At 42.8% G+C, this 26644-nt stretch overlaps 1 protein-coding gene across 3 annotated transcripts in view; it reads left to right on the top strand.

Moving 5' to 3' along the window:
• Positions 1-26644, top strand: part of Agbl4 (ATP/GTP binding protein like 4) — a 1132428-nt gene that overhangs the window by 1023833 nt on the left and 81951 nt on the right. For all 3 annotated transcript variants that reach the window (XM_029476352.1, XM_021161010.1, XM_021161009.1), the window contains exon 9: positions 16990-17101. In XM_029476352.1, coding sequence (XP_029332212.1) covers positions 16990-17101 — 112 coding nt within the window. The remainder of the gene's footprint in view (positions 1-16989; positions 17102-26644) is intronic.

Below are 26644 nucleotides of genomic sequence, written 5' to 3' on the forward strand. Positions count from 1 at the left end.
GAGAAGAGAAGAGAAGAGAAGAGAAGAGAAGAGAAGAGAAGAGAAGAGAAGAGAAGAGAAGAGAAGAGAAGAGAAGAGAAGAGAAGAGAAGATGAACACATACTCTACCCTAGAACATAATAGCAGCAGATGGTTGCTCTACTATTCTGGGAATATTCATTATGGTAAAGAGCCACAGAGTCTACTAGCTAGATTACTGTGTATGGTTCCAGACTATAGCTGTGCTAAGAGTATATGCAGACTATATTAGAATTTATATCACAATATGCAGCAACTACCATATATTTCACAGCAGCTCCTACAATTGTTATACCAGATGATATGACAATACATAACTGTTATTGTGTATAATATAAAGACATGGGGCAAGTATGCACTCTACCTTGTACACAACACTCCAATTCCACTTCCCCTTTCCCACTGCAGATGTTAGGACTCCAGCTAATTCACAAAAAGGCCTTCCTGGCACGTGCAATAGATAGTGGGCTCCCCACCGCATGCTTTCATTGTACCTTGGATTGTCCTGACTTGATTTGTAATCATGTATATCCGTGACTTTTTCTAATGTTGTCTCCACTTCCACACTGTAAACCTATTGTCGGCACTTTGCCTTGTTCTCTGTCAAGCCTGCCACGGTAGCTGACACAGAATGGGCCCTTTATCTCCATTTTCTGAATGAACAAATAAACTAAGCAGTGGCATGTAATGATTGTGCTGCAACACAAAGCTAAAATCCCCAGAAGAGAGGAACTATGGCCAGAAGCTGTCAGCCTCCAATCCCAACTGTTTAATCGCATAGTGTTATGACATGAATGCTCTTCTGGTTTCACAGGACCAGCTGCTGTTAGGACCTAACAGATCCTGGATTCTTGGAACCACTTTGTTATCTCGTAGAGGCCATTACTTTTAAAGGCATTTAAATACCGCATTTGATCAGTACAACAGTTTGAGAAATAAAAGTCAGTTTTTATTATATCTACTACAGAAAATGGGAGACTGAGCCTAAGAAGGTGGAGGGCCACTGGCAAGGCTTCAGGCTTCCATCCAGGGTCTCTGGGCTCTAACTGTTTTACCAGTCTTAGGTGGAAGCCAAGAATGCAAGCAGTTTTCTCTTTAGTCTCCAGGGCTTGCTGTCCTTGGACAACACAAATTTCACCCCAAGTTTCAATTTCCCCCAGCCTTCTCAGAGGAACTAAATGTAGTAAAAGGCAGCATTCACGATCTAGTAGATGCTCTGGGGAAAGGTGCTATTGGGAGAAGCATGGCTACCCCATGGATGAACCCAGAGAATAGTGATACCAATGAACAAACCAGTCACAAGAAGACAAATACTGTATAAACCTACTTATATGAGGTAGTTCATGTAATCTCTCAAATTACAGAGACACAAAGCACCATGATAGTTGTCTGGGGCTTTGAGGAGGGGAGAAGAAGTCACCGTGTACAGGTTAACATGTCTAGAGTTTCAGCAGCGATGGGTGATGGGGCTGATAGCAACACATCATGGGTGTTTAATGCCATTGAATTACATGCTTACTGTGGTTAACATGGGAAAATTTATATTATATTATATTTTATCACATTAAAAACAAACAGCATGACTATTGATTTTGCAATATGGATATTTTCAAAGAATTCTAAAAGTATCTGGCAACTTATGTTTTGAGGGATAGATACTGTAACTTCCAGCATCATAGAGCCAAGGAGCTAAGAGGAGCAGTAAGATCACTGAGATAGGGGGACCTTGGCAGATCTGCTTAGAATCAGTAAGCAATTGTCAGTGAGTTGCAGAAAACAAGATTTTTCTTGCAGACTGAGAGACCTGCCCCCTCTCCTTGTCACCTCCTCCATTCTTATAGCATCCTCTACAGGGAAGGCAGCCCTACCCATCCCTGCACCCTGCTGTATTTCCAGAGCATTGGTAATGTCTTCCCTCTGAAAAACAGACCTTCCATCTCCATATGACAATATGAAATTCTGTGTTGGGTTTGCATTTCTTAATTAGGTGTTTGTCATTGTGTATTCCATAGAGCCACGTATAAGTAAACAGTCATAGACCTCGGAATAAATTTATTGGTTTTATTTATGTTTCTGGGCATAAAAATCTATAATTACCAGGTACAGCCTCAGAATAACTGGTATTTAATGACAATTACTTTTTGTTACCATAGAAATGAGTCCAAAGTAGTTACCCATAATTTCTCATTTCCCAAACCTCACACATGCTGAATTGCAATATTACCATAGTAATTGCCTATTAGTCATCATAAAATACGCAGTTACCCAAAAGATAGCAGGATGCTGTGAAATTTCTCATCTTCTGAAGACCTCAGTGCATCTTAGGAGTGTGGAGGTGGGGATAGAACAGGCCTCTCTGGTGGTACAGAAATGGTTCTGCTTTATGCCCCAGACTTACTGCACATCCTGAGGTAGAACCAGATGCTATAGGAGTTGCAAAGGCTGGGGGTCAGTATGTCTCTTGGCCCTGGAAATCCTACTGTAGCACAGATGCTCCAGTACATTATATCCAATCTCATCTAGGTTTGTTGAGGACTTTCTAGGTATTAGTGCCCTTCACTGGTTCTTGAGAAAGCAGAAGGGAGGGGGTTGGTATGACAACCCCATTTTAAACACAGGAGAGCAATGGGCCACAGAGGTACTAAAGAATCTGTCTTAGGTTCCCTGGCATAAAAGGTCACCCACATTAGTGTATGCAGGAGAACAGCCCTTCATCTTTGACCTTGTGCTATACTTCCTCTTGAAGCTGAGAGAGCCCCTGCCCTTCTTTCTGATTAGGGATGACAAGGGAAGGCTTTTAAAGAATGGGGGACCTAGGGCTGGAGAGGTGGCTCAGCACTTAAGAGTGCTCACTTCTCTTACAGAGGACCTGGATTTGATTCCCAGTATCCACATGGTGGATAACTCTAGTTCTAAGGGATTTGATACTTTATAACCTCCATAGGCTCCTGCAAATATATGATACAAATAATAAAGTCATATATGCTCATATATGCACAGGTAAAAACAATATTAAGTATGGGGGAATCTTAAGATTCGACAGACACAAAAGGGTACTAAGGATAACAGCAAAACAGCCTTAACTATAGTGAGATTGAAATGCCAGGGAAAGTATTTCTAACACAGAGAAAAGAGAGACAGACAGACAGACATTGTAACTGCTCTGCCTCTTTCATCTCAGAATCTAGAGAAGGAATTAATGTCATTTTAAGCTGTCCAAATAGGATGGAACATAAAGTCAACTGTATAGATTATAAAATAACATTCATGTTCTATTTGTTCTGTGTCAATATCAAAACTTCACTTTTTCCACTGAGCTAGAAATGCAAAACAGTGCTCTATAGTAAGGCCAATGAGAGATCTGCCAGCTCCTCTCCCCACTTTCCCCCTGCCTTTCCTATCTTATGGCATCATAAACAAATATCTGGTGCAGTGCATTGCCCAGAGCAGGGATCCCTCAGCAGCACCTTTTTTTTTTTTTTAAACTGGGTATTTTCTTTATTTACGCTTCAAATGTTATCACCTTTCCTGCCCCCCAAAATATCTTTGAGGGCTACTGGCATGAACCCCTGACTGTGGAATCTCAGGCACAGTGACTCCCCGCATTCTAAAGCATCAGCTGTACCAGTGCTTCCTCTGCCTGTTAGAGACAACTTCCTATTCAGGTTATCTGTCTCTGCCTTCTGAAGGTTCATTCTGGTCCTGATTAGTTTCTACACAGCAGCCATTCAGATGTTTGAAGATTGTGTGTCTTTGCTTTTTCTCCTTTCTCACCAATGCCAGTTTCTGCTCTCTAAGTTGATGTGCTCAGAACCTTTCAACTTGCATGTAATCTCATACCTGTCTTTCCTGCTGTCTTCCAACCATACTCCAGATGTTTGTAATCGTCTGTCTTTGAGGCATGGTGTCTAGGACTGAATGACAGTGATAATGGTGCTAATGATGGTAGCTGACATGGACTACTTCTTCCAGACCTGGCACTATTCCAAGAATTTTGCATTTATTGTTTAATTTAACCATCAGAACAACTGAACCATTATTTCCTATTGACAGACAAGGATACTAAGGAACAATATCTAATTCCCTCTAGCACACTGATCTAATTTGTGGAATAGGGCTGGAGAGGGTCTACCACAACCTCATTCTGGGGCTCAAACTCCTGACAGAGCCCATATACACTTGACTATTCAGCATTGAGTTTTCCTTTACCCAAATCGTTACTTAAGTTCATCCCCTTTCATTTATTTGGTTGAGTCACAACTGCCCTATCTTTTTATAGAACCTTTTGAGAAACTAGTGCTAGAGACAGGGTAGGAGTTATAATACATAGGTCATAGAGAAAGTAAATAGCCCGTTGAAGGTCATAAGAGTCACATACTTCAAAAGCAACCAGAGCAAAGGCCGAGGCTAGACAGACCCTTATCTCTCAGAGACTCTCCTGCTTTATGTAACCGGAGTGATGATTTTATGGAGACTGAAAGGACACTTGGGCCCTTGGTATAATTGAGTGTCTAACCCACAAGTGTACAATGCCAAAACCAATTATTCAAATGAGCTTCCCAGCCAAGTTTCTCAGAAAAGGCCAGATGGCTAGATGTCTGTGGAGGCAGCTCCTTTCTCTGTCCTGCAAGCAGTCAGATCACATTTTGAAGTTGGAGTTGATAAAAGGTTGGTTTTAATAATTGATTCTAGTAAAGACCAGTCTCTGGGGTAGTAGCAACCAAGAATTGGTTGCTGGGGAATCTAGAGAAGCAAATCAATGGGCTGAAACCAGGTATGTCATCGTTTCTGGTCTTAGTCTCTAAACCACTGCTTACCTAGCACAATATCTCAATGTAAAATCTTTTTGTGGTGCACAATGACCATCAGAAGATACCTGAGATGTTTATCCTGAACTAGTATCACTAAGCATCCTTCCATGTTCTTCTCATGTTCTTCACTCCTACATCTTCTCTTCTGTCCAAGGGCACTCAGCTGCCCATTCTTGCTGAGATCTGGGCTTTGCCAGCACTCTGCATCTGCTAAAGAAGCCTTCCTGATACGTTTGTTCTTTCGTCTGCTTCTGTTTTCCCTCTGCCCCTTACCTCTGTTGCATCTACTTTCCCTCCTCCCTCTCTCCTCCCTCCCCCTTCCTTCCTTCTTTCCCTCCCCCCTCTCTTTTCCCTCCCTCTCTTTTTTCCTTCTCTTTTCCCTCTCTCCTCCCTCCCTTTCTTCCTTTCTTTCTCCCTTCCTTCTCCACCAAGCACATATTTGCTATCAAGCACTAGGAATGTGAAGTAGGCATGGCCCATTCTGGGATGAGAAATCACATTCCCATACTTAACTCCTGTGGGAATGTAGGATGGAGGCAGTCAGGGAGATGTCCTGAAGAACATCATGTAGGATGAGTCTTGAATGGTGAGTAAACCTTGTCCAGAGGAAGGGAACAGTAACATACTCAGAAGGAATAACAGTAAGCAGTGTTGATAGTAATGTGGTGCATTGGTTGAACCAACAGAGCTGTCAGATGCTATTGTCAGTGTCTGCTGTGCCTCATACCACTGAAGTTAAAGAAATGATAGGTAACAGGCTTATGCCTTCTTTCTCATCTTACTGCTTAATTTATAAGAAATAGAGGAACCATAAAGGCAGAGATAGAAATACTAGTTCTATTGGTGATGAAGGCTGTACTGGCTAGTTTTGTGTCAATTTGACACAGCTGGAGTTATCACAGAGAAAGGAACTTCAGTTGAGGAGATGCCTCCATGAGATCCAACTGTAAGGCATTTTCTCAATTAGTGATCAAGGGGGAAAGGCCCCTTGTGGGTGGGACCATCTCTGGGCTGGTAGTCTTGGGTTCTATAAGAGAGCAGGCTGAGCAAGCCAGAGGAGGCAAGCCAGTAAAGAACATCCCTCCATGGCCTCTGCATCAGCTCCTGCTTTCTGACCTGCTTGAGTTCCAGTCCTGACTTCCTTTGGTGATGAACAGCAGTATGGAAGTGTAAGCCGAATAAACCCTTTCTTCCCCAACTTGCTTCTTGGTCATGATGTTTGTGCAGGAATAGAAACCCTGACTAAGACAAAAGCAGAATTTGAAAGACATGGTCTGCATCTATGGACCAAACTGGCTTCTCTTTGGTTTACCCCAAAATTCAACATCCCATAAGCCACATTACAGGAGAAAGTGAACACCTTCCAGAAAGCACATCATGTGGCAAAGAGCAGGTCAGTGTGGAACTTTTCTGCAGGGCTCCATATTCCTATCCAAAAACTTCCAGAATAAAATATGCCAAGGACTGAGGGTAGAGCTTGGTGGTAGAACACTTACCTACCATGCCCAGGTTCAGTCCCCAGAACCACACAAAAGAAAGCAAACTCAGAACATAATGCCAAATTCAAAACAAAATGCCAAACATTCCTGAGGAGGCTAAGCCAAACAGGCTCAGTTATTTGAGTTGGCCAATCAGACAAGTCCATTCCTTCCCACAGGAAGTAGTAGCAATGGAGTAGAAAGGAAGAACCTTTCCTTTGCTGCAGGGAATGAGAGTCACCGTTGAGATTGAGAGAAGTGTGTGTTTGGGAGGGGGTGTACCACCCTAAAATGCCCTAAACCAAGGAGGGAGATCCCTATCTTCCATCTCACTGCAGAGAAGGAAGCTGATACACACAGAGGAATTATGTCTCCTGCATATGGTCCCTGGAGATTACTAGTAATCAAGGAATAAAACCCAGGCACTTACTAGGAGCCATGACTCTGATACAGGCCCCTGGGGCCTTAAGTGAATAAAGACCCTCTATGAATGATGTGTGGGCTGTATACCTTTTTAAGGCTGTGGCCTCTATACACTGGGCAGTTCATATACCATGCAAAAGGCATCAGTTGGGAGGACAGTAGAGGCTCAGGAGCTGTTCAAGCTTATTAAGCCTTGAGACTCAATGGGAATTTTATCAGTCATTGTATCGAAGGCCTCTTTTCTACAATTAGCTTATAAGCCTTACCCATGCTTACCTTGCATGGTGTACAGATTGGTGGCACAGGGTAAGAAGTGAGGACCAGACTGTACAGGACCCTAAACATCAGACCTCGAAGATTGCTAATGGGTGTGTAACACATACCTTAAACTCGATGCCCTCAGCATCTTATAGGCATCATGCCATTTGATCCACACAGCAACCCTCTGAGGAGAGAAAATCCTCAGTTTCCTGCTCAGGAAAAGTCTAACCACAAAGATAATAGACAAGCTAATATTTTCTCAGACAGCACAGCTCCTATGTCCATATTTGGATTCCAGGTCCTTAGAGCAGTTAGGTGAGGAACTTGTCAGCTCATATATGGGAAAGACATGAAGGATATCTTCCTCCTCATGTTTCTTCTTTCCCATTTCACCTAGGAAATTGCATAGCCAATTCCCAGTTTCAATTCAATTCCTAGGGTGAGTTTCTTAAGATAATGTCACTCCTTAGGATTGAGAAAAAAAAAAAAGTAAACCCTTTATCAGTGATTTTATCGAGAGAAAACTATCCTCTTGATTCTGAAGTAAACTTTCAAACCTACTATAGCCCATGACCTTGACACATCCTATCTTTACTCTTGACTCCAGGCTCCCTGTCTGTGAAGGTATGGATAACATTTGATAGAATTTTGAGTTCTTATAGGTGGTGACTAGCCCTGAGGGTGTGTTAGGTTGCAATGCTGGGAAATCCCTGGAGCCCAGTAAGTTCTGCTTCAAAGCAGGAAACAGGAGAGGAGAAGACAGAACCATGCTCTACACAGGAAAAGAAGAATTATGTTCTTGGATGAGCTTTGCCTGGGGAGATGTAAACAGAGCCCATTACACCAATAAGGCACTGAAGACTGATCAATGTAATAATTCCATCAAGGTCAACCAAAACGGAAGAACCACCAAGAAGTCTCATCCTATTCTGGATAATAAGTTCCTTATGGCTGTGAAGATAGAATCCTCCATCTGGGGAACCTTCTACAGTCTGTACTCTGATACCTTCTGAGACCATGAGATCACATATAGTGGGAGCAGAACTACATATAGCTGGCAAGGGTGGTTCAGCAGGTAGTGGATGAAATCTCAGGTAATGGTGTAATGACCTCTTTCTATGAGGAAACAGCAACAGATCCAATTTTGAAGGTCTCTTACAATAAGTCGCAACCACTCTAATGATGACAGTGATGCTGTCATGCTTGGAGGATAGCATTCTGCAATGCCCTAAAGCAAAGCTCTTCCTTCCCTACCAGGAATAAAAGGCCCCTGAAAACTTGGGGTCGGAGAGGATCCCTTTTCCCAGATATTATCTGACCAGCCCCTTTTTCCAGATTACTTTGATAAAAAGGCCACTATTGAAGAACGAGGGCCGTCCCTCAACTCAGAGGCAAGAAGTCAGAGTTCTGGTTTTGCTACTAAGCAGTGGAGGGTGAAGATTCACACGGATATGCTGTTTGTACACTGCACAAAGTTCTTGTCAGGGAGGCTGAGACTCTACTCCCAAAGTTCAAAGTCTTACTAAAGTGTCGTGATTTTTGTACAAAGCCCATGTAAAGAGACTTGAATTTGTACCTTGTCAGGCTGGGAGGAATGCCTTTTAACAATTCAGATACAGATATCTTCACACTAGTTTCTTATTTGGAACTTAGTTTCCCCATTTTCAAACAAGATAGCAAATGTAAGATGAGAACGTGAAGTTGAAGTGGAGAAAAGAGATAAGGGTGGAATGGGGGGAGTTAAGAAGAGAAGCAGGACATATATGATCAAAATACAGAATATGAAATTCTCAAAGAATTAACAAAGATGCATTAAAATAAGACTGTTGAATTCACTGTTATCCTTTCACCTGGGAGACAGTCTATTAGGATCTACCCTGACTCCCAAGACTGCTTCAAAAGAGTCAAATAAAGGCTGAGGACTTAAATTTTGGAGCTGGTGGGCTGGGTTCAAATCCCGTTGTTGTTAATTGTCCTTGTTGGACTGTGGATAAACTCCCTAGCCATCTGAGCATCTACTTATGGGCTTCTCTGAGCATCAGTTGTGTGGAGACTCTGCTAGCAGAGCAGTGACTCAGTGAAGTGAAGTACATTCAAAAGTACGCCTTTTGAAGGTGCTCTAACAAACAGATGAATTTGTGTAAAGTCACAAGCTACTTAGTAGAAAATCTAGGACTTCAATCTACATCTTTCTGATTTTGAAAGCCATGTTCTTAGCCATCTTTAAAGGATTCTGAAGTCTTCACTATTGTCTTAGTTGGGTTTTTTGTTGCTGTGATGAAACTCCATGAACAAAAAAGCAAGTTGAGGAGGAAAGGGGTTATTTAGCTTATACTTCCCCAGCATTCACTGTTCATCACTGAAGGAAGTTAAGACAGGAATTTAAACAGGGAAGGAGCCTGGAGACAGGAGATGATATAGAAGCCATGGAGAGGTGCTCCTTATTGACTTTCTCCCTACGGCTTCCCCTGCCTGATTTCTTATCAAACCCAGGACCACCAACCCAGGGATGGCATTGCCATGATTGGATGGGTCCTCCCCATCAATTACTAATCAAGAAACTGTAGGCAGGCTTGCCTTTAGCCCAGTCTTCTGGAGACATTTTCTTCATTGAGGTTCCCTCCTCTCAGCCAACTTTATCATGTGTGGAGTTGACATGAACCTATCCAGCACAACCATCCTGATCACAGTGCGAATCTCTGAGGAGATGGGAGGGAAATGCTGTAATACCTTGGTGTGATGATAAGTGGATGTGTTATGATCTTCTTGTTTGGCATAAAGGGCACTGCATTTATCTATAGCCCCCTTGCTAAGCACTTTTCAGGGGCTGTTGATGACAGATCGTCTGGCATTCTGACACTGACCAATCAATAGAGCTAGAAGTTGCCTTAGGCCAAGGGCAATTGAATTCCAACCTTTTGTGGCATTAAATAAAACAATATTTATTTTGCTTTTGGTGCAAATATACTTAATCCAATACAACTCATTGGTAATGCTGAAAAACTGCTGTGTTTGGGGGACAATTGCATTCATGTCCCATACATCTTTGCTTGTCAATGTCATTGCTCCCAGGAGTATGCAGCCTCATGGTATTCAGAAGACTGATTGGAGCCACTATGCTGAGTTTTTTCTCTATCTTTTCAAAGAAATGCAAAGGAAATCATAAAGAGGGGAATTGAAATCATTGCTCGTTCTGGCTGTCATCATTACAAAAAGGAGGAGGTGCAGTGCCCTTCCCGAGATGGAACTATTTATTTGCTGCTTGTGTGACATTCTTTAGAACCTGTGTGTTTCTGCTGCTGGACAAAGAACAAAGTAAGAAAGACAAGAAGAGATGAATGAGCAGCACAGTGTTCCTTTCACAGATCACATAGTCTCAGACAGATAGATAGTGGGACCTCAAAGCCAGGCTGTGGGCCATGTGGCCTCAAAAAGGTCTGGTTTGAATTCAGCACTATATCTAGTCATCAAGTGACCTTCTCAAGGTCAAACCCTTCTTGGATTTTCCTTTCCTTGCTTATAAACAAGGATAAGTAATACCTACCTCACTTGACTGCTGTGGTTGTATTCACTATTTAATAGATACCTGTATTCAAACTACGGTCAATTATGACTTCAGAAGAAGAATATGGTCTGAGAAATGTGTTAGGTGATTTTGCCAGGGTGCAAGCATTCTAGAGTGTACTTGTACAAACAAAGGCAGCAGTTAAGTCCATCACTGACTGCAGCACTGCTATATTGCTCATGACTCCATGTAAGAAATTGCCTAGGCCTATTTATAGACATGCAGAGCATTCATTCATGCATTTGTGGATCCTTTCATTCATTCAATACGTATATTGAAACTCCATGACACTTAGACGAGTAGATTATGTTGCACTGGAGAGTGACATCACTCCAAGGACTTGGACATTATCACTGCCTTCATTCAGTTAGCTCACAGTTTGGAAGAAGAAATAAAAAGACACTCAATTAGTGCTTCCAACTCAACAGCAAAAAATGATGTAGTATGTCATTACCTGATTTTTTTTCTAGTATTGTTTTAATGTCAGCTGTTTTATCACACTGGTATCATGAATAGCCCTTATGTCAGAACATAGGTCTTAATTCTGAACTTATGATAAAAATTAATGTTAAAAATAATCAGACTAGAAGAGCACCAATAAGACAGGATTTTCATCTTTTGACTTTTAACTGGCAACTGGAGGAGCGAGAAGTCATCTTTTCCATCACTCTATATGCAGGCTCTATTTTCAGAAAAGAGTCTGAACCATGAACCTTGGATGTCTAGACCTTATGACCAGCAGGAGACACAGCAGAACACACCTTTCTAGCTTTGCATGGCCATACTTTCTACCTGGGATACTCTCTTGTGCTTTGAGTACTATTTTTGAGTTCTATGAAAGTCTCTAATCTTGAGAAATGCATGTAATTAATGGTAAGACAGTGGTAACCATCTGCAAGCTTTAAAAATTATGTCAGTCAGCAAGATAGCTCAGAAACATAAAGTTGCTTGATGTACAAGCCTGAAAACTTAATCAATCCCCAGAACACACATAAAGTTTCACAAAGGAAACTCCACAAAGTTGTCCTCTGACCTCCATATTCATGCTGTGATACACATACGTCATTCACATTTGCCTTTCTCTCTCTCTCTCTCTCTCTCTCTCTCTCTCTCTCTCTCTCTCTCTCTCTCNCNCACACACACACACACACACACACACACACACTCATAAACAAATAAATGTAAAATTTAAAAAGAAGCTTACATTAAAACAAACAAACAAACAAACAAAAGATAAAAGAAACAGATGGTGCCAACCTATTTCCTACAATAGAAATCGTTGTAATTTGAATAAACTTTACTGGAAATAATTATTTCCTTCAAGATCCCTGACTCTGGGCCTATCTCTCCAGCCCCTTTATTCAGTTTTGAATCTAACTCTTTTTTTAAAATTAAAGAGACAGTCTGAAAGCTTCATTAGTAAAGAAGAGGACCACATGGCTCAGGACCAGGATTCTAGTGCAGGCACTATAGAATATTAGTGTTTGGCTTCTGTGAAATAGCTTGTCTTCTGTGGCCCTTAATACTCTTACTTGGAAAAAGAGCCCACCTACATTGGCTGGATTCCTAAGAGGTATACCATACAAGATTGAAAATGTTCATTCAATAATTATTTCTTCAGTGTTTACCAAAACATGAGCTCCTTGTCAGGCACAAAAACACAGGCAATTGATGATCCAATAGAATAGAGCCAACACTGACTGTGTCTCGTAATATCACCCTGCTAGAGCAGTAATTTTGCTGCAGAGGCAAAGAAAAAGCAGCTGCCTCATGTTTGTAGGGAGTGTAGATTTCTACTTAAGGAGGTAACATTTAAGTTTAGACCATGTGAGTGATGCTACTATTATCACCATGGCCACTGTTGTCATTGGCCATCATTTATTCTAGTTTGCCCAGTACTGGGGATTTTACTAGGGCACTTGTATACATTAGTTCATGTACACAATCCAGAAGGTCAGGGTTATTATCCTCATTATACCTATGATAAGACAGAAGCTCAAAGGAGTATTTAAAAGAGATTTTGTAAAGGTCATAGCCGATAAGGCAGACAGCCAAAACTTAAACCCAGTTATGAGTCCCAAAGCCCCCAGTCTCTACCACATAGCCTCTTTGTTCTGTGTAGCTCCTGAGCCAGGGCTGAGCCTGATGTAAGAAGTAACTGGGAGAATATCCAAATAGAGCTGTCTACCATGGATTAGAGTAGGGCGCTGTGGGTTCTAGGTCATAGGGGTATCTTAGAGCAAGCTGGTGGCCTGGGTGTGACCCTGTTGATAACAGGGAACAGGGACACAACTAAACAGCACTGAAAAGCAATGGGTTACAGTTAAATACTGTTACTAATGGTGTGTTCCTTTCCAAATTGTTACATGTTCAGTAAGGGCTGAGAAAGCTTGGTGTGCACAGCACTCAAGTCATGCATCTGCGTGGTAACTAAAAATCAGGGGATAGTAATATAGGATCTTCCTAGAATTTCCAATTAATTATCCCAAAAGGCCAGATGGTTAGGAATACATTCAGCCCAAGTAATAAGCACTGTCTCCAACTCCTTTAGCAGAAAAGGCACATACAGGGAAGGACTTTTAGCACCAAACAAAAGCTAGAGTTCAGCTTGAAACCCCAGGAAGACCAACAGAGTCAACTAACATGGACCCCTTGAAGCTCTCAGTGACTGAGCCACCAACCAAAGAATATACACAGGTTGGAAGGAGGCCCCAGGCACATATATAGCAGAGATGCAGCTCAGTCTCCATATGAGTCCCCCAACAACTGGAGCAGAGATTCCCCTAAAGCTGTAGCCTGACTGTGATATCGTTCCCCCACAGGCCTTTTCTGGCCTCATTGGGTGAGAATGTGCCTAATCTGGCAGAGATTTGATTCGACAGGGTAGCGGAATATGCAGGGGGGTATTCCACCCTTTCAGAGGAGAAGGAGAGGGAGGTTGGGGGAGGGGTTCTGTGAGGGGGGAACTAGAGGGTCACAGCATTTGGGATATAAATAAATAAATAAATAAATAAATAAATAAATAAATTTAAATTAAAAAAGAAAAGAAAAATAATTAACAGAATGGCTCCAAAGGATAATGTCTTTGTCTATTTTCTGTTGCTATAATAGCATACCTAAAGTTGGGTGATTTAGTGAAAATCACAGTTGTTTGGCTCACAGCTCTGGGGGTAAATGTCTGGTGAGACAACAGTAATGCTGGCTTGGGTTGCCTTTCTTTATAAAACTACCATGATGTTCTAATACTGTAATGTCATCTAATCATAATTACTTTCCAAAGGACCAACCTTCAAATACCACAAAGATTAACTTTCTGACACTTTTAACTTTGGGGTGAGGGATGTTAAAGCATTAGTATACAGGATTAAGATGCCCTTATTCTGCTGCATATAGCATTCCCCAATAAGTTGTATCACCTAGCTCCAAATCCTGACAGCAAGTGGCTATTGCCCAAGTCTGGGTTCCCTTTTGCTGCTGTTGCTGTTGCTGTTGCTGTTGCTGTTGCTGTTGCTGTTGCTGCTGCTGCTGCTGCTGCTGCTGCTGCTGCTGCTGCTCCTGCTGCTGCTGCTGCTGCTGCTGCTGCTGCTGCTCCTGCTCCTGCTCCTGCTCCTGCTCCTGCTCCTGCTCCTGCTCCTGCTCCTGCTCCTGCTCCTGCTCCTGCTCCTGCTCCNCCTGCTCCTGCTCCTGCTCCTGCTCCTGCTCCTGCTCCTGCTCCTGCTCCTGCTCCTGCTCCTGCTCCTGCTCCTGCTCCTGCTCCTGCTGCTGCCACCACCTCCCTGGCTTTAGGTCACAAACAAGAAGGAATAGAAAGGCTGGAAAGATATCTCAGTCCTTAAGATCACTGGCTGCTCTTTCACCCAATACAAGTTTAATTCTCAGCACCCAACTCTAGTTTTAGGGGATCTGACACCCTGTTCTGGTCCACATGGGCACCAGGTGTGCAAGTGGTGTACAGACAGACATGCAGACAAAACACACATACACATAAAACAATAATACGTTTGCGGGGGGGGGGTAAATATATTTGGCTTCTATAGTGGGAGACTCAGTGCAGCCATCATCTTGCTAACTTGCAATATGAGTGAGCAAGTTTACCCCACACCATCCCTCATCTAATTACAAGGTTGAATGGTGATCATTTCCTCAAAAGTATGGCCTAATACCTACTACTGTTAAGAGTATGGTTTTGAACTCATATCTTCTCCATTCTTAGACTGAAGGAAGACATCAAAGGTCTCCTTTGACCATGGTTACCCACCTCAACCCCCTTTGGGTTGTAAAGACAGTAATCCATCCCACTCATAATAACGTACTATAGAATAACAAAGTACAATAAAAACAACAGCACAAGTTCGAGGTACTTGGACCTATGTGTATTATATTCTTTTCCTCACATAATCCCTACAACATTGTCCTTAAGAGTGATTTTATAGCTACTCACTAGACAGTAATACCAGACCTCCCTCATAGGATTGCTATTAGGGTTAATTTACATAAAACATTAGTACTTAGTAAAGTACTTAGCTCTCAGGACATGAATTGGTGATGGGGATGTTAGGGTTGTCTTTTTCTTTCTTGGTAATCAGAGAGGCCAACATCAACTTTTAGCTGATCTAAATACAGCAACAGGAGACAATATATAAGTAAAATCCTTGCCAGGCACTCAATGTTCTTCCCATTTCACCCCCACCTCCTTCTATGGATTCCCTATCAGTACGTGCTATGAATTAGTTAAAGAAAACTATCCATGATTCCATCAAATCCTGAGGGTTTAACATTCCCTTTTTGGCTTATGCATTCCCTTCTGCCCTCAACATTGGGAAAAATTCCACTCCTTCAACAAATCATATCACATGGCTTCTTCTTACTGAGACCTTTCTCCACATTTCTTTCCAAGTATGAGCACAATAAATATTAGTTATACTCTCTTTGTGCTTATTTTAAAGGATAGGATAAAACTATTATTGTTCATCTTCCCATCTCTTTCTCAAGTATCTTAGAAGGCAGGATGGTCTCCAATGGAGTTTTAATTATTCACCAAGAAGAATGATAGGTGGGAATATACATTTTATAAGCAAATTGAGGGTAAAATTGTACTGCATATGGGAAATAGAGAGGGAACACAGTTATTAAACTTACTTATATTAAAGGGTAAGAATGATAGGGAAGGAAAAGGATGGGCACTGAAATGCAGAGACAGGTGATGCTGATGTGGATAATATCCATGTGAACCTGGATAAAGATCTGCAAAGATCAACATTTTATTTTCTAATCAATGGCCAGCCACAGACGAATCTTGATAAGAAGGCAAGTTAGTCAGCTCTGTGAGAGTAACTCATTCTGGGTCCAACATGGTGGACTGAACAATGACACAGCAATTATTTGAAGTGTGACCAAGCACAATGGTTTTGGAAGTTGTGCTATAGCTTGTTGTATACTGGAGAAGGTATATGCTGTATGGAGCACAGAGAGTACCTGGAGAAGGTGCTCTTACTCAAGTTCAAGTAGGGCTTAAACAAACATGAAGGAATAAGAGAAGGGAGAGGTAGAGCCAAGGTTATACTTATACTTGCCCCAATGGCATGATTAAGGGAGAGTGTAGGGAAGGTAGTTTAGGTAGGCATCATGTTCTAGGTGACACTGAAATAAAGACTGAAATAAGCCAGTGAGTCACTCAGGTACCCAGACAAGCATCTGGGCAAAGTAACAGCCTGGCACTGTCCTTAAGGAAGGAAGTGTCTGCTGTGTGGGAAGAACACGAGAGGGACAGTATCTGGTACAAAGCAAGCAAAAGGATGGTTGAAACAACTGACACCAAAAAGGCTAATGTGGTAGATGATGAGGTGGCTCCATAGTCTATTGTAAAAACCTGGGCTTTCAGGCCCTAGGTAACAAGGAGCCATTGCACTAGAGGAGAGGTCTGACTTATGTAAGAAGATGATGTGAATATTATGTGAAAGATTGGAGTAGAAGGAGTTAAGGATGGAAGCAAGAAGACCAAGGTCAGATGGTTTCAATAGGAGTGATAAAAAAAAAATGATGGCACATTTTGGAGACAATAGATTGGCAGTAGGTATAAAACACCAAAGAATAATGGGGACACTTGGGGATGCCGGTGGTTCTGGCCTGGTCATTTGTTTTGCCTGCAATGGGTAGTGTGCCTGTGTCCATAAGGATCAAAGTGGGACTGTGTTGTGGGAATATTTTTTAATCTCTCTGTAATTCTGTGTCTTCCTCTATAAGTTTGGAATTATAATATAAATGACCTCAAATGTTAAAGCACTAAATTAGTAAATCCTAGTAAACTGCTTACAACTCTCTCTGGGAGACAATAAGTGATAGGTAAGTGGCGTTCCCTCTCTTAGCTGTACTGGGTATGTGGGAAGCTCAGCCTGTCCCATCTGTACTGACTCTCAGTCTGTACTTTGTCTAGGTGCTCCCTGATGGGGTTTGACCTGAATCGTCACTGGCTGGATCCCTCTCCATGGGCCCATCCCACCCTGCATGGAGTGAAACAGCTCATCATCAAGATGTACAATGACCCAGTGAGTAGCAGGATGTCCTCAGCAGCTACTGGCTGCTGGCCACATCTGGGGATGGAAGATTGTATGGGGGAAATCCTCAGACAGCTGTAAATTAGAGTTACATGAGCAAAATCAGGAAGATACTAAGCACGAAGGTGTCTGAATTTTACAGACCCAGTACCTTCTCCCAATCCTGTTTTTTCTCCACTACTCAAATATTGGCTTGGGCATGATAGTATCATGAAGCCATGGAAATACATAGGAGCACATATTTACTTGTCAAGGCTCCTGGATGGTAAGCCAAATAATTGCAGCTTGAATTAGTAGATGGAAAATAGAGAATCCAGTGGAATACCAGTGGTATATAATATATGTAAAGAGTGTCAAAATGGCTTACTTCATATGTAGGGGAACATATCTGTCATGTTGTCTTAATCAGGGATTTACTGCTGTGAACAGACACCATGACCAAGGCAAGTCTTATAAAAAACAACATTTAGCTGGGGCTGGCTTACAGGTTTAGAGATTCAGTCCATTATCAAGGTGGGAGCATGGCAGCATACAGGCAGTCATGGCGCAGGCAGAGCTGAGAGTTCTACGTCTTCATCTGAAGGCTGCTAGTGGAAGACTGACTTCCAGGCAACTAGGGTGAGGATCTTAAGCCCACACCCACAGTGACACACCCATTCCAACAAGGCCACACCTCCAAATGGTGCCACTCTCTGGTCCAAGAACCATCACATTTTCTGCCTGGGGAGTTTCACTTTTACCTTCACTTGCTCTCATTTTCCAGTCTTTAAAAGCTGACCTAGTTTGGAGGACAATGAGCAATGTGGGGGCGGGGGGGGGCAAAGAATCAAGAGTGTATGCAGATGGCACAGAGTTGGGGTCCATGTGATGGGAGTTGGGGTTCTGGTCCTGGAAAAGAGGGCCTACTGTTCTGGAAAAAAGAACAGACAGATCCATACTGTGTTTTCTCAGGTAAGCAAGTTGTTGCCAGTGCACACCAGAGAAGATAGTGTGGATTTGTAGTGTAGTGAAGGAGGCAGATGAGATTCATTGTTCCTGAAGAGCTATCAGCAAGAGGGTATGGCCAAACTTTGTGCTCAGGAGTGATAACATGCATGGGCATGGCCACTGGGAAATAGAACTTTGTAGCAAGTTACAGCTGCCTCAGGATGGAGCTTTCCCTTACTGAAAGTGCTAAATGGGAAGCAAACCTGCCACAATTAGAAATGGTGCATCAATGAGACTCTATTGTTTGGATGATGTTTCAGTAAAATCACACCCAAGTCTTTCCTAGCCTTGATGGTTGTGACTTTGATGTTCCCTTATGTGCATATCAAGTGACAGATGGTGATAGGTAAAGCAAGTTTCCAGAGTTGAGGTTCTTCAGAGATGCACCAGAGTGCTTCTGTTCTGCTTACTCTGCTGAAGGTGCCAATAAAAATGCATCAAATGAGGGACAGGTGTGAATATGAGCATAAAGACAAACACACACATTAGAGCAAAGATCAGTGCGAAAGTTGTTCTCAGGTACAACACTGTTGCCTTGATTTTATAACTAACATTTTCTTTTAGAGAATCATTTTACTCTATTTGTGTGTGAGTACATGGGGGGAAATGGACATTTGCCAAGCATACACATAGTGATCAAAGGATAATATTCACAAGTCAGTTCTTCCTTCTACTATCTGGGTGCTGGATAGTCCAATTCAGACTTGGGAGCAAGTGCCTTTATCTACTGAGCCATCCCATTAGCCCCAGCCACCGTTTTCTTGATTGTAGATGTGACTTCTTTCCTGGGCTCTTTACTAACCCACTCTCTGTGTTAGGGCTTATACTGCCTCAACTTTAGCATACATCTTTCTTCTCCAGCTCATCCTTGACACTGTTGGAAGCCAGCTGTGTACATCCACCTCCCTTCTTATTTTGCATTCTCCAGAATGTCCTATAGCCATACCTTTCATAAAGGAGAGCTGCATTGTGTTTTCTCAGGAAGCACCTATAGTCTGCAGAGTTCTCCCCAGGCTTCTGTGCTGGTTCTTGTCTCCCCAGCAGAGTTTCATGCTTTCTGCTGCTGCTACCTCCTTCTCAAGGAGAATATCTGGACAGTTAGTCTTTCCTATCTGGATATTAAAAATATTCAGCAACTTCTTGTTGAATTGGTTTGAGTCGAATATGACACACTCAATGCGCCAGTGTAATATTGTTTGTAGGTATGAAGCTGTCATCTGTAGAAAGGATGGCACAATAAGGCATGAAAAACTGGATTCTGGGTCAGTGGATGCAAAAGAGTGGGGTCACTAGATAAAGGGGTTTTAGATGAATCCGAAGAAAAGAGCTAGTGAGGAGGAAGCTGAACGAAAAGAGACTGTTTTAGTCAGTATTGTATTGCTGTGAAGAGACATCATGATCATGGCAATTCTTATAAAAGAAAACGAATTAGAACTTGGCTTACAGTTTCAGAGGTTTAGTTCACTTTCATCTTGATGCAAGCATGGCAGCACACATGGTACTGGAGAAGTACTGGAGCGTTCTACATCTGGATCTGCAGGCAGCAGGAAGAGAGAGCCATTGGGGCTAACTTGGGTTTCTGAAACCTCAAAACCCACCCCCAGTGACACATTTCTTCCAACAAGGACACACCTCTTCAAAGTACTACTCTCTAAGCACTTAAGTTGATGAAACTATGAGGGCCATTCTTATTCAAACCACCATAGGGACCCAAGGAAAGTAGCTGAGATTACTAAAGAGGAAGAGACAAGCCTGCGTTAGCTGTCATCATTAGAAGCTATCAATTTGCTCACAAATAACTAGATATTCATTTGTGTTCTCAAACATAGCTTAAGCAGAACTGAACTGTAGAGATATTAGGACATTGCTAATGGCACATATTCACTTGACTTGTCATTAGCTGTTTAGCTGTCAGGAAGTATGCTTGGTTGCCAAGACAACAGTATAAGCTACCTTCTTCCCAGAAGCCCACACTTTTCTGCCCCAAACAAGGGCATTAATAAAGAGTCAAGCTAACTCCCAACAGGATCCCTGATACCACACTGTCCTCTCTGTTTCCTTCATCCTCACTGCCTTTTTGTGGGGTAAACCACTTAACTCCGAAGTGTGGGAACAGCCTGGCTATTCTGTGCTCAGGGGTTCATAAAGTGTCAACCAGGTCTTTGAGCTGTGAGCAGATCTGAGGCTAAGTCTTTAACTCTGTTCTTTTCTTCCTTCTCTCCACAAATATTTATAGACCACATTGCTATATTCTAGGCATTGTATTTCTGATAGTGAGAAAACTCTAAATTTTGCAATGTAGTAGGGAAATAGACATTAAATAAGTAAATGCATATTTTAATCACGTCAGAGTTCTTTAGCAACAATAAATAAGCACTAAATGGGGTAAAAGCAGAATGGTCCTAAGCCTCAGCTTGGCTGACTGTCCTACAATGTTTTTAAGAGTACCCTTGATACTTTTAAAAATACCCTGATTTGGATGATAAATTCTACATTCTCTTTTGTTAAAAGCCTACTAAGGTACATAGTACAGTACTGATGTGTGCCACCTTGTACAGTACTGGAATGTGGCAGATTTGGGTTCATAGTTGGAATGAGACCTACAGGCACCTGCAAACATTGCAGAGCCTAGAAGTATATGCGCTAACACCATGAAATGTACTTTTGCTCCTAACCTTCAGTGTCATATATATATATATATATATATATATATATATATATATATATATATATATACATGTAAGTTCTTGGTGCCACGATGCTGAACTATATGAACTGTTAGAAAAGCTCCTATTTTCTTGTTCTCCTTTTGACTGTTACCTCCCTTCTCCCTCCCTCCCTCCCTCCCTTCTTCCCTTCTCTCCCTCCCTCCTTCCCTCACTTCTTCCTTCCTTCCTTCCTTCCTTCCTTCCTTCCTTCCTTCCTTCCTTCCTTCCTTCCTTCCTTCCTTCCTTCCTTCCTTCCTTCCTTCCTTCCTTCCTTCCTTCCTTCCTTCCTTCCTTCCTTGGCACAGTCTTGATATGTATTCTAGGCTGGCATTAAACTTATAATCTTTCTGTTTCAACCTTCTGAGGGTTGAGATCCATAGGTATGTATTCTCTATACAGCCAGGCTTGGTTCTAAGCCACCCTGCATCTGGTAGTTCTGCACAGAGAATCAACAGAACCATGAGATCAGAGCATCACTCTACACTCTACACTGCTGTGTAGATGCCCATCGTTTGCTCCACATTTCTGCTGGAGGAGATGCCTCACTGCAGCCCCATGGAGACAGGCTTCATAGGCAGTTGTTCTAAGTAGCTTTTATGATGAGAGATAAAGGGTGTAAAAGGCATCACTGGGTTGATGAAAAAAATAAAAAAAAGGATACCCAGGGAGGGGAGAGCTTTCTGGGCAAAGAATACCAGAGACTGCATCTGCCTGGACTGGGAGCAAACTTGGGAGACTGACCTAGAGGCAGACAGAAGAACAAAGAGACAGCTATATGACTCAGGGAGCAATGTGGGCTTCATTTTTGTGGGGGTTTAAACAGAGGAGTGACAGAACTTTTGTTTTAGAAGAACCCCTCTGGGGAGGACTATGTCTTTTAAGGGGTTGGGAGAATGACTGATTAGCCTGCTGCTGGTAGGCTCAGAAAAGAGAGGAGGGATCGATGAGAGACATTAGGGAGGGAATCATCGGAACCGCTGATTGTAGCCAATAGGAGAGGAAAAGGTTTGTGGGATGCCCACAGTTTGACTTGGGCCCCACTGAGAATAAGCCACCCTTCCCAGGAATTCCAGGAAACGTAGCGTGTATAGAGAGGTAGCAGGCAACACAGGACATTAGATGTGCTCTGTCTCAAGTTAAGTAGGAGTAAAATGTACAATCTGTGCCTTAAGTCCCTGGAAGGAGCTGGTCCATGTCCTTTGCAGTGGACGATGACAGCCTGATAGCCTACTGTCCTAGCGTCAGTGGTGGCCTTGGTTTCAGAAGCAGCTTTCCTAGCCCCAGGCTCACTAAACCCTTCACCCCAATGAGGCGGTTTGATATTAAATTATGCTCTTGAAAAAAAGGTGTGTTTAACCCAGAGGACTACCCTCAAGCTGAGATACAAAGTGTTTCATGTTCTGCTTCAGTGGTAGTTCTCTCTGCAGAGGGTGACTCTTGTGTTTGCAGGCTGTGATTGGTTGTTCCCTGAGGGCAGAGTCTGGCTAATTTCTCAGAGTCCCTGGTGTTCAGCAGAGCTCTGACTGTGAGTGAGCAGGTGCTCAGCATAAATGTAGAGCAAGTGACAGAGTAAGCCTAGGTCCTCTGTTCCCTGGCTTTAGATTTTTCTGAAGAAGAGGAGCCTCAGTGTATAACCCCTCATCTACCACAGCCACCTTGTATCATCCTGTACACACTCTGACTGAGACGCTGATCTGGTGACTCAAACCCTTTGCTGAGTTTACCTGCAACAATTGCTGAGATCATCCCAAACCCCAAGGGATAGAAGCAGAGATGATATCACCCAGTGCCTTTCCTAGAATACACAGGCTTCACATCAGCTTCAGTGACTCACCCCACCCTTAGACTCTGTGCCTACGCCGTCTTACATAACTGCCATTGAGATTCACTGTCTCTGACCACCCCAAGACTCTTTTTGGCTCCAGACTCCTTGTCTTCCCAGTCCCCAACTTGTCCCTACCTACTGATCTAACTTGTTCGGGGGTATCACTTAAACATTTTGGTACCTTTAGTGAGGTGAAGATCAAGGGAATCCATTCAGGTATTTCTTTCCCATTCTGATTTTTTAGTCTGGGAGCTTTGTCCCCTTCCTAAGTAATTGGCACTAGAAATGACATCCACGTTCGGGCAAGAGTTCATCCCCATAACCAAGGGAGTTTCACTTTATTAGAGCACACACCACAATATGACAAAGACTCTTTCACATAATTAGCTACACAGCCAGAGCCACTCTCATACAAAACCTTTCTCTGATAGCTACATCCAGTTATGACCTTAAGGTCAGATGTAAGTCGATCTGTAGGTGATTTTTCTAGGACTATCCACCTGCAGCTCTGCTAACTTTTAACATCTATCTACAAGGCACACCTTGAGTAGCATTTTATGTAATGAAACTAAAATTTAAAGGGCATCATTTCCTCTAAAAACACAACACATATTCCTCAGTGTTCACATAAGCAAGTACCTTGGGTAACCTCTGGTGTATAGAAATGGGTGGGTAAGTTTGCAAGGGGAGTTCCAAGCCAGAAAGGTTTTTGTTATGGGAAGGACAGATCCTTATGACATTCTAGACCAAGACACTGACTAAGGAGGGTATGTTACAAGAAACAAACCACAGTATTGTAGAAGCCTGGGATTGGGACAAATGATCCAAGTGGGCCTGGAGATAGGTAGTATCAAGGGCAGTTTGATGAATCTACATTTAGACTGGAGCTTTAAGAGTGTGTAATACTTCATGTGAGTATGAAGGGTAGAGAGATTTTAGAAAAGAGGAGGAAGAGCAGGCATTCCAAACAATGGAATGGAGGGGTGGGGGATGGGAGCTGGCTGTTGGAGCTAGCCTACAGGATTTATCATGAGCCTCTGTTGGAGGCAGGTGAGGGACAGTCTGAGGAAGCTCACGAGGTTTGCACATCCAACCAAAGAACTAAAATTGAAGCATAGAGCATTCTTTATTTTTTATTTTATTGTTTTAGAGTTCAGTTTTTTCTTTTTTTAAGATATTTTTTATTTACATTTCAAATATGATCCCCTTTCCTAGTTTCCCCTCTGAAAATCCCCTATCCTCTCCCCTCTCCCCCTCTCCCCCTCTCCCCCTCTCCCCCTCTTCCCCTCTCCCACTGTTCCCCAACCTACCCACTCCCATTCCTGGTCCTGGCATTCCCCTATTCTGGGCATAGAGCCTTCACAGGACCAAAGACCTCTCCTCCCATTGATGACCAACTAGCCATCCTCCGCTACATATATAGCTAGAGCCACAAGTTCCACCATGTGTTTTTTTTAATTGGTGGTATAGTTCCAAGGAGCTCTGGGGGTACTGGTTAGATCATATTGATGGTCCTCCTATGGGGTTTCAGACCCCTTCAGCTCCCTGGGTACTTTCTCTGAATCCTTCATTGGGGAGCATTCTTTGAAAAAGGAAAGGATATTTTTTTAATTGAATTAAATATCGTGGCTGTAAAGAAAAAAAAGTTAAAAGCAATGGAATAAAACACAGCCTGTCAAGAATATTCCAGCACATGGCCTCTCTCAATCTTGAGAAGTGGAGCAGTCGAGGAAGAGCTGAATAGCTGGTGAGGCAAGAAAGAAATTAATGAGACCAAATTCCAGCCATTCAGTTCCTCCATTAAGAAACTACAGAGGCTCACTTTAAAAGTGAAATCCAAGGAGGTCTCCCCCCCTCCCCTCAGAACCTTTCAATGACTCCCTATTACCTATCACATAAAGGCCAGAGTCCCTGACATGCTGGTCAAGGCCATGCCTGCTCTGTTCATTTTCTGTGCCCTCACAACTAGCACAGAACGTGGCACTGCTGGGAATATTCTGCTGAATGATGAATGAACCAATGAGTAAAGAATAGATGTTTCAGAAAACTAACTGGGGCCGCAGAATGCAGAGTGAACCAAAGGAGCCCAGGCTATGAGGGAAGAAGAAAGGCTGCTTGCCCCACTGTTGCAATAGTGCAGAGGGAGGACACCCAGATCCTGTTCTCAGTAAGGCCAGGCAGGGGCTGATCACTCCAGGATCTGCTGGGGGTGGGGGGTGGGGGTGCAGAATGGCTTACTTTTAGTCCTCTCCCTGGTCCCAAAGCCACTCCAAACCTGTGGGCTTTTGTTTTGTTTTGTTTGCTTTGCTTTGGTTTTTTTTTTTTTTCCCCAGCAGTGTCTCAGTTTCTACACTCCGAGGTGATTTTTCCTTTTTCTGGAAGAGAAAAGCCCCCTCAGCCACTGCTGGCGTTGCTATAACAACTTGGCTGCAGCTCTTTAGACAGATCCGTTTCCTTAAATCATTTAAGGAAAATTAGCTGCCATAACAACATGGAGCAGCTTTGAAAATAGACCAACCCAGGACGGGCTGGGTGGCTTCTCCTACACTCTGTGCCTCCCGGACCCCCCAGATTAGCTGCTCTCTTTCTGTCAAATAAACAAACAAACAAACAAACAAACTACAACACACTTGATAGAGAAGCTGGTGACATGGTCAAATAAGAAACAGAACCATCACTCATTCACACTGGTCCATTAAATACACAAAAATACAGATGCAAATGCCACAAAGAAACATGTAGGAAAATTAGTATGCATAAAATGGAAAACACATATAATATGTGTGTGTGTCTGTGTGTGTGTGTGTATGCATGATAAATAAAGCAGACACACAGGCAAGTGTAGGGATGTACATGATTCCACAAAGACTCTAAGTGCAAACACAGCTGTAGCCTCTGCTTTATCACTCACTTAAAATGGAAAGGCATGGCCCATGGGTCATGAGAATTGTTTCTAGGGTGAGAAAGGATTCTGGATCAGCAGACAAGGAGGGCCTGAGATGGTACCTTCTCCTGGGGTACCTTTATGTCCACAATGCCAGAACTCTGCTGCCTGGTCAGGGAAGGGGGCAAACCTACCTTAGAGATTGAGAGTGTTCCCACTCCCACCCCTACTTATAGGCCAAGTAAGAAGAACAGGAGGAGCCATGGCATTTTGAATGAAAAGATTCTTCCTCTCACATTGCAAATTTTATCTTTCCCAGGGAAAAGGCAACATCACAGCCAAAACAACAACAACAACAACAAATGAAAACTAAAATAACCAAAACAACAAACAAAGCAAAACAAAACATATTCCTGAGACATCTGACCCTCACTGGGTCCTCAGAACCTCTGGAAACAGAACAGTGGATCTCTACACCTTTGTTCCAGACCCATGTCTATGATATTGTTATCCTAGTGTCCAGGTAGAGCAAGTGAAACTGTGGGACTTTTAGTGTGTAGTTGAACTACTCATTTGCTTGCAGCTTTCAAGAAAGTGACCCCTCAAAGCCAGGCTTTTAATTCTCCACCTATATATAGGAAGGGGGGTCAGAGGATGATCTTCAAGAGATCATTTCAGATATAAGTCAATGTCTGTTTGGACTTATCTGTTGACTATACTGCACAATTCACTACTGACACACAGAACTTCTACAAGCCTCAAAAGTCCCAGTTGTCATCAGAGATGGACAGCCTGATAAATGTCTATAAGTGTTCCTCACAGAAGCTCTGTAGACATTAGCTTCCTGAGCTTCAGTGTGCCCTTCTGCAAGCAGGAAAGAACAACTGGCCAACTTACCTCACCAGCAGTACAAGATCCTGATGTGTTGAACATAGAACATATTCTAAAGAAAAGGGATTACTGGAAAAGCACCGGGGTAGCTAGGGTGCAGGGTCAGGGTCGGCTGACACTCGCCAGCTACCCACAACAACCGCCACAGGATCTTAAGACTTCTGGAGAGTGGAACACAGCTTCTGCTCCAATCCAATTGTGCGCAGGACCTGAGACTGCATTAGTTAGGGAAGCAGAAA

This window comes from Mus caroli, chromosome 4 (assembly GCF_900094665.2).
Source record: "Mus caroli chromosome 4, CAROLI_EIJ_v1.1, whole genome shotgun sequence".
In the NCBI taxonomy this organism is placed as follows: Eukaryota; Metazoa; Chordata; class Mammalia; order Rodentia; family Muridae; genus Mus; species Mus caroli.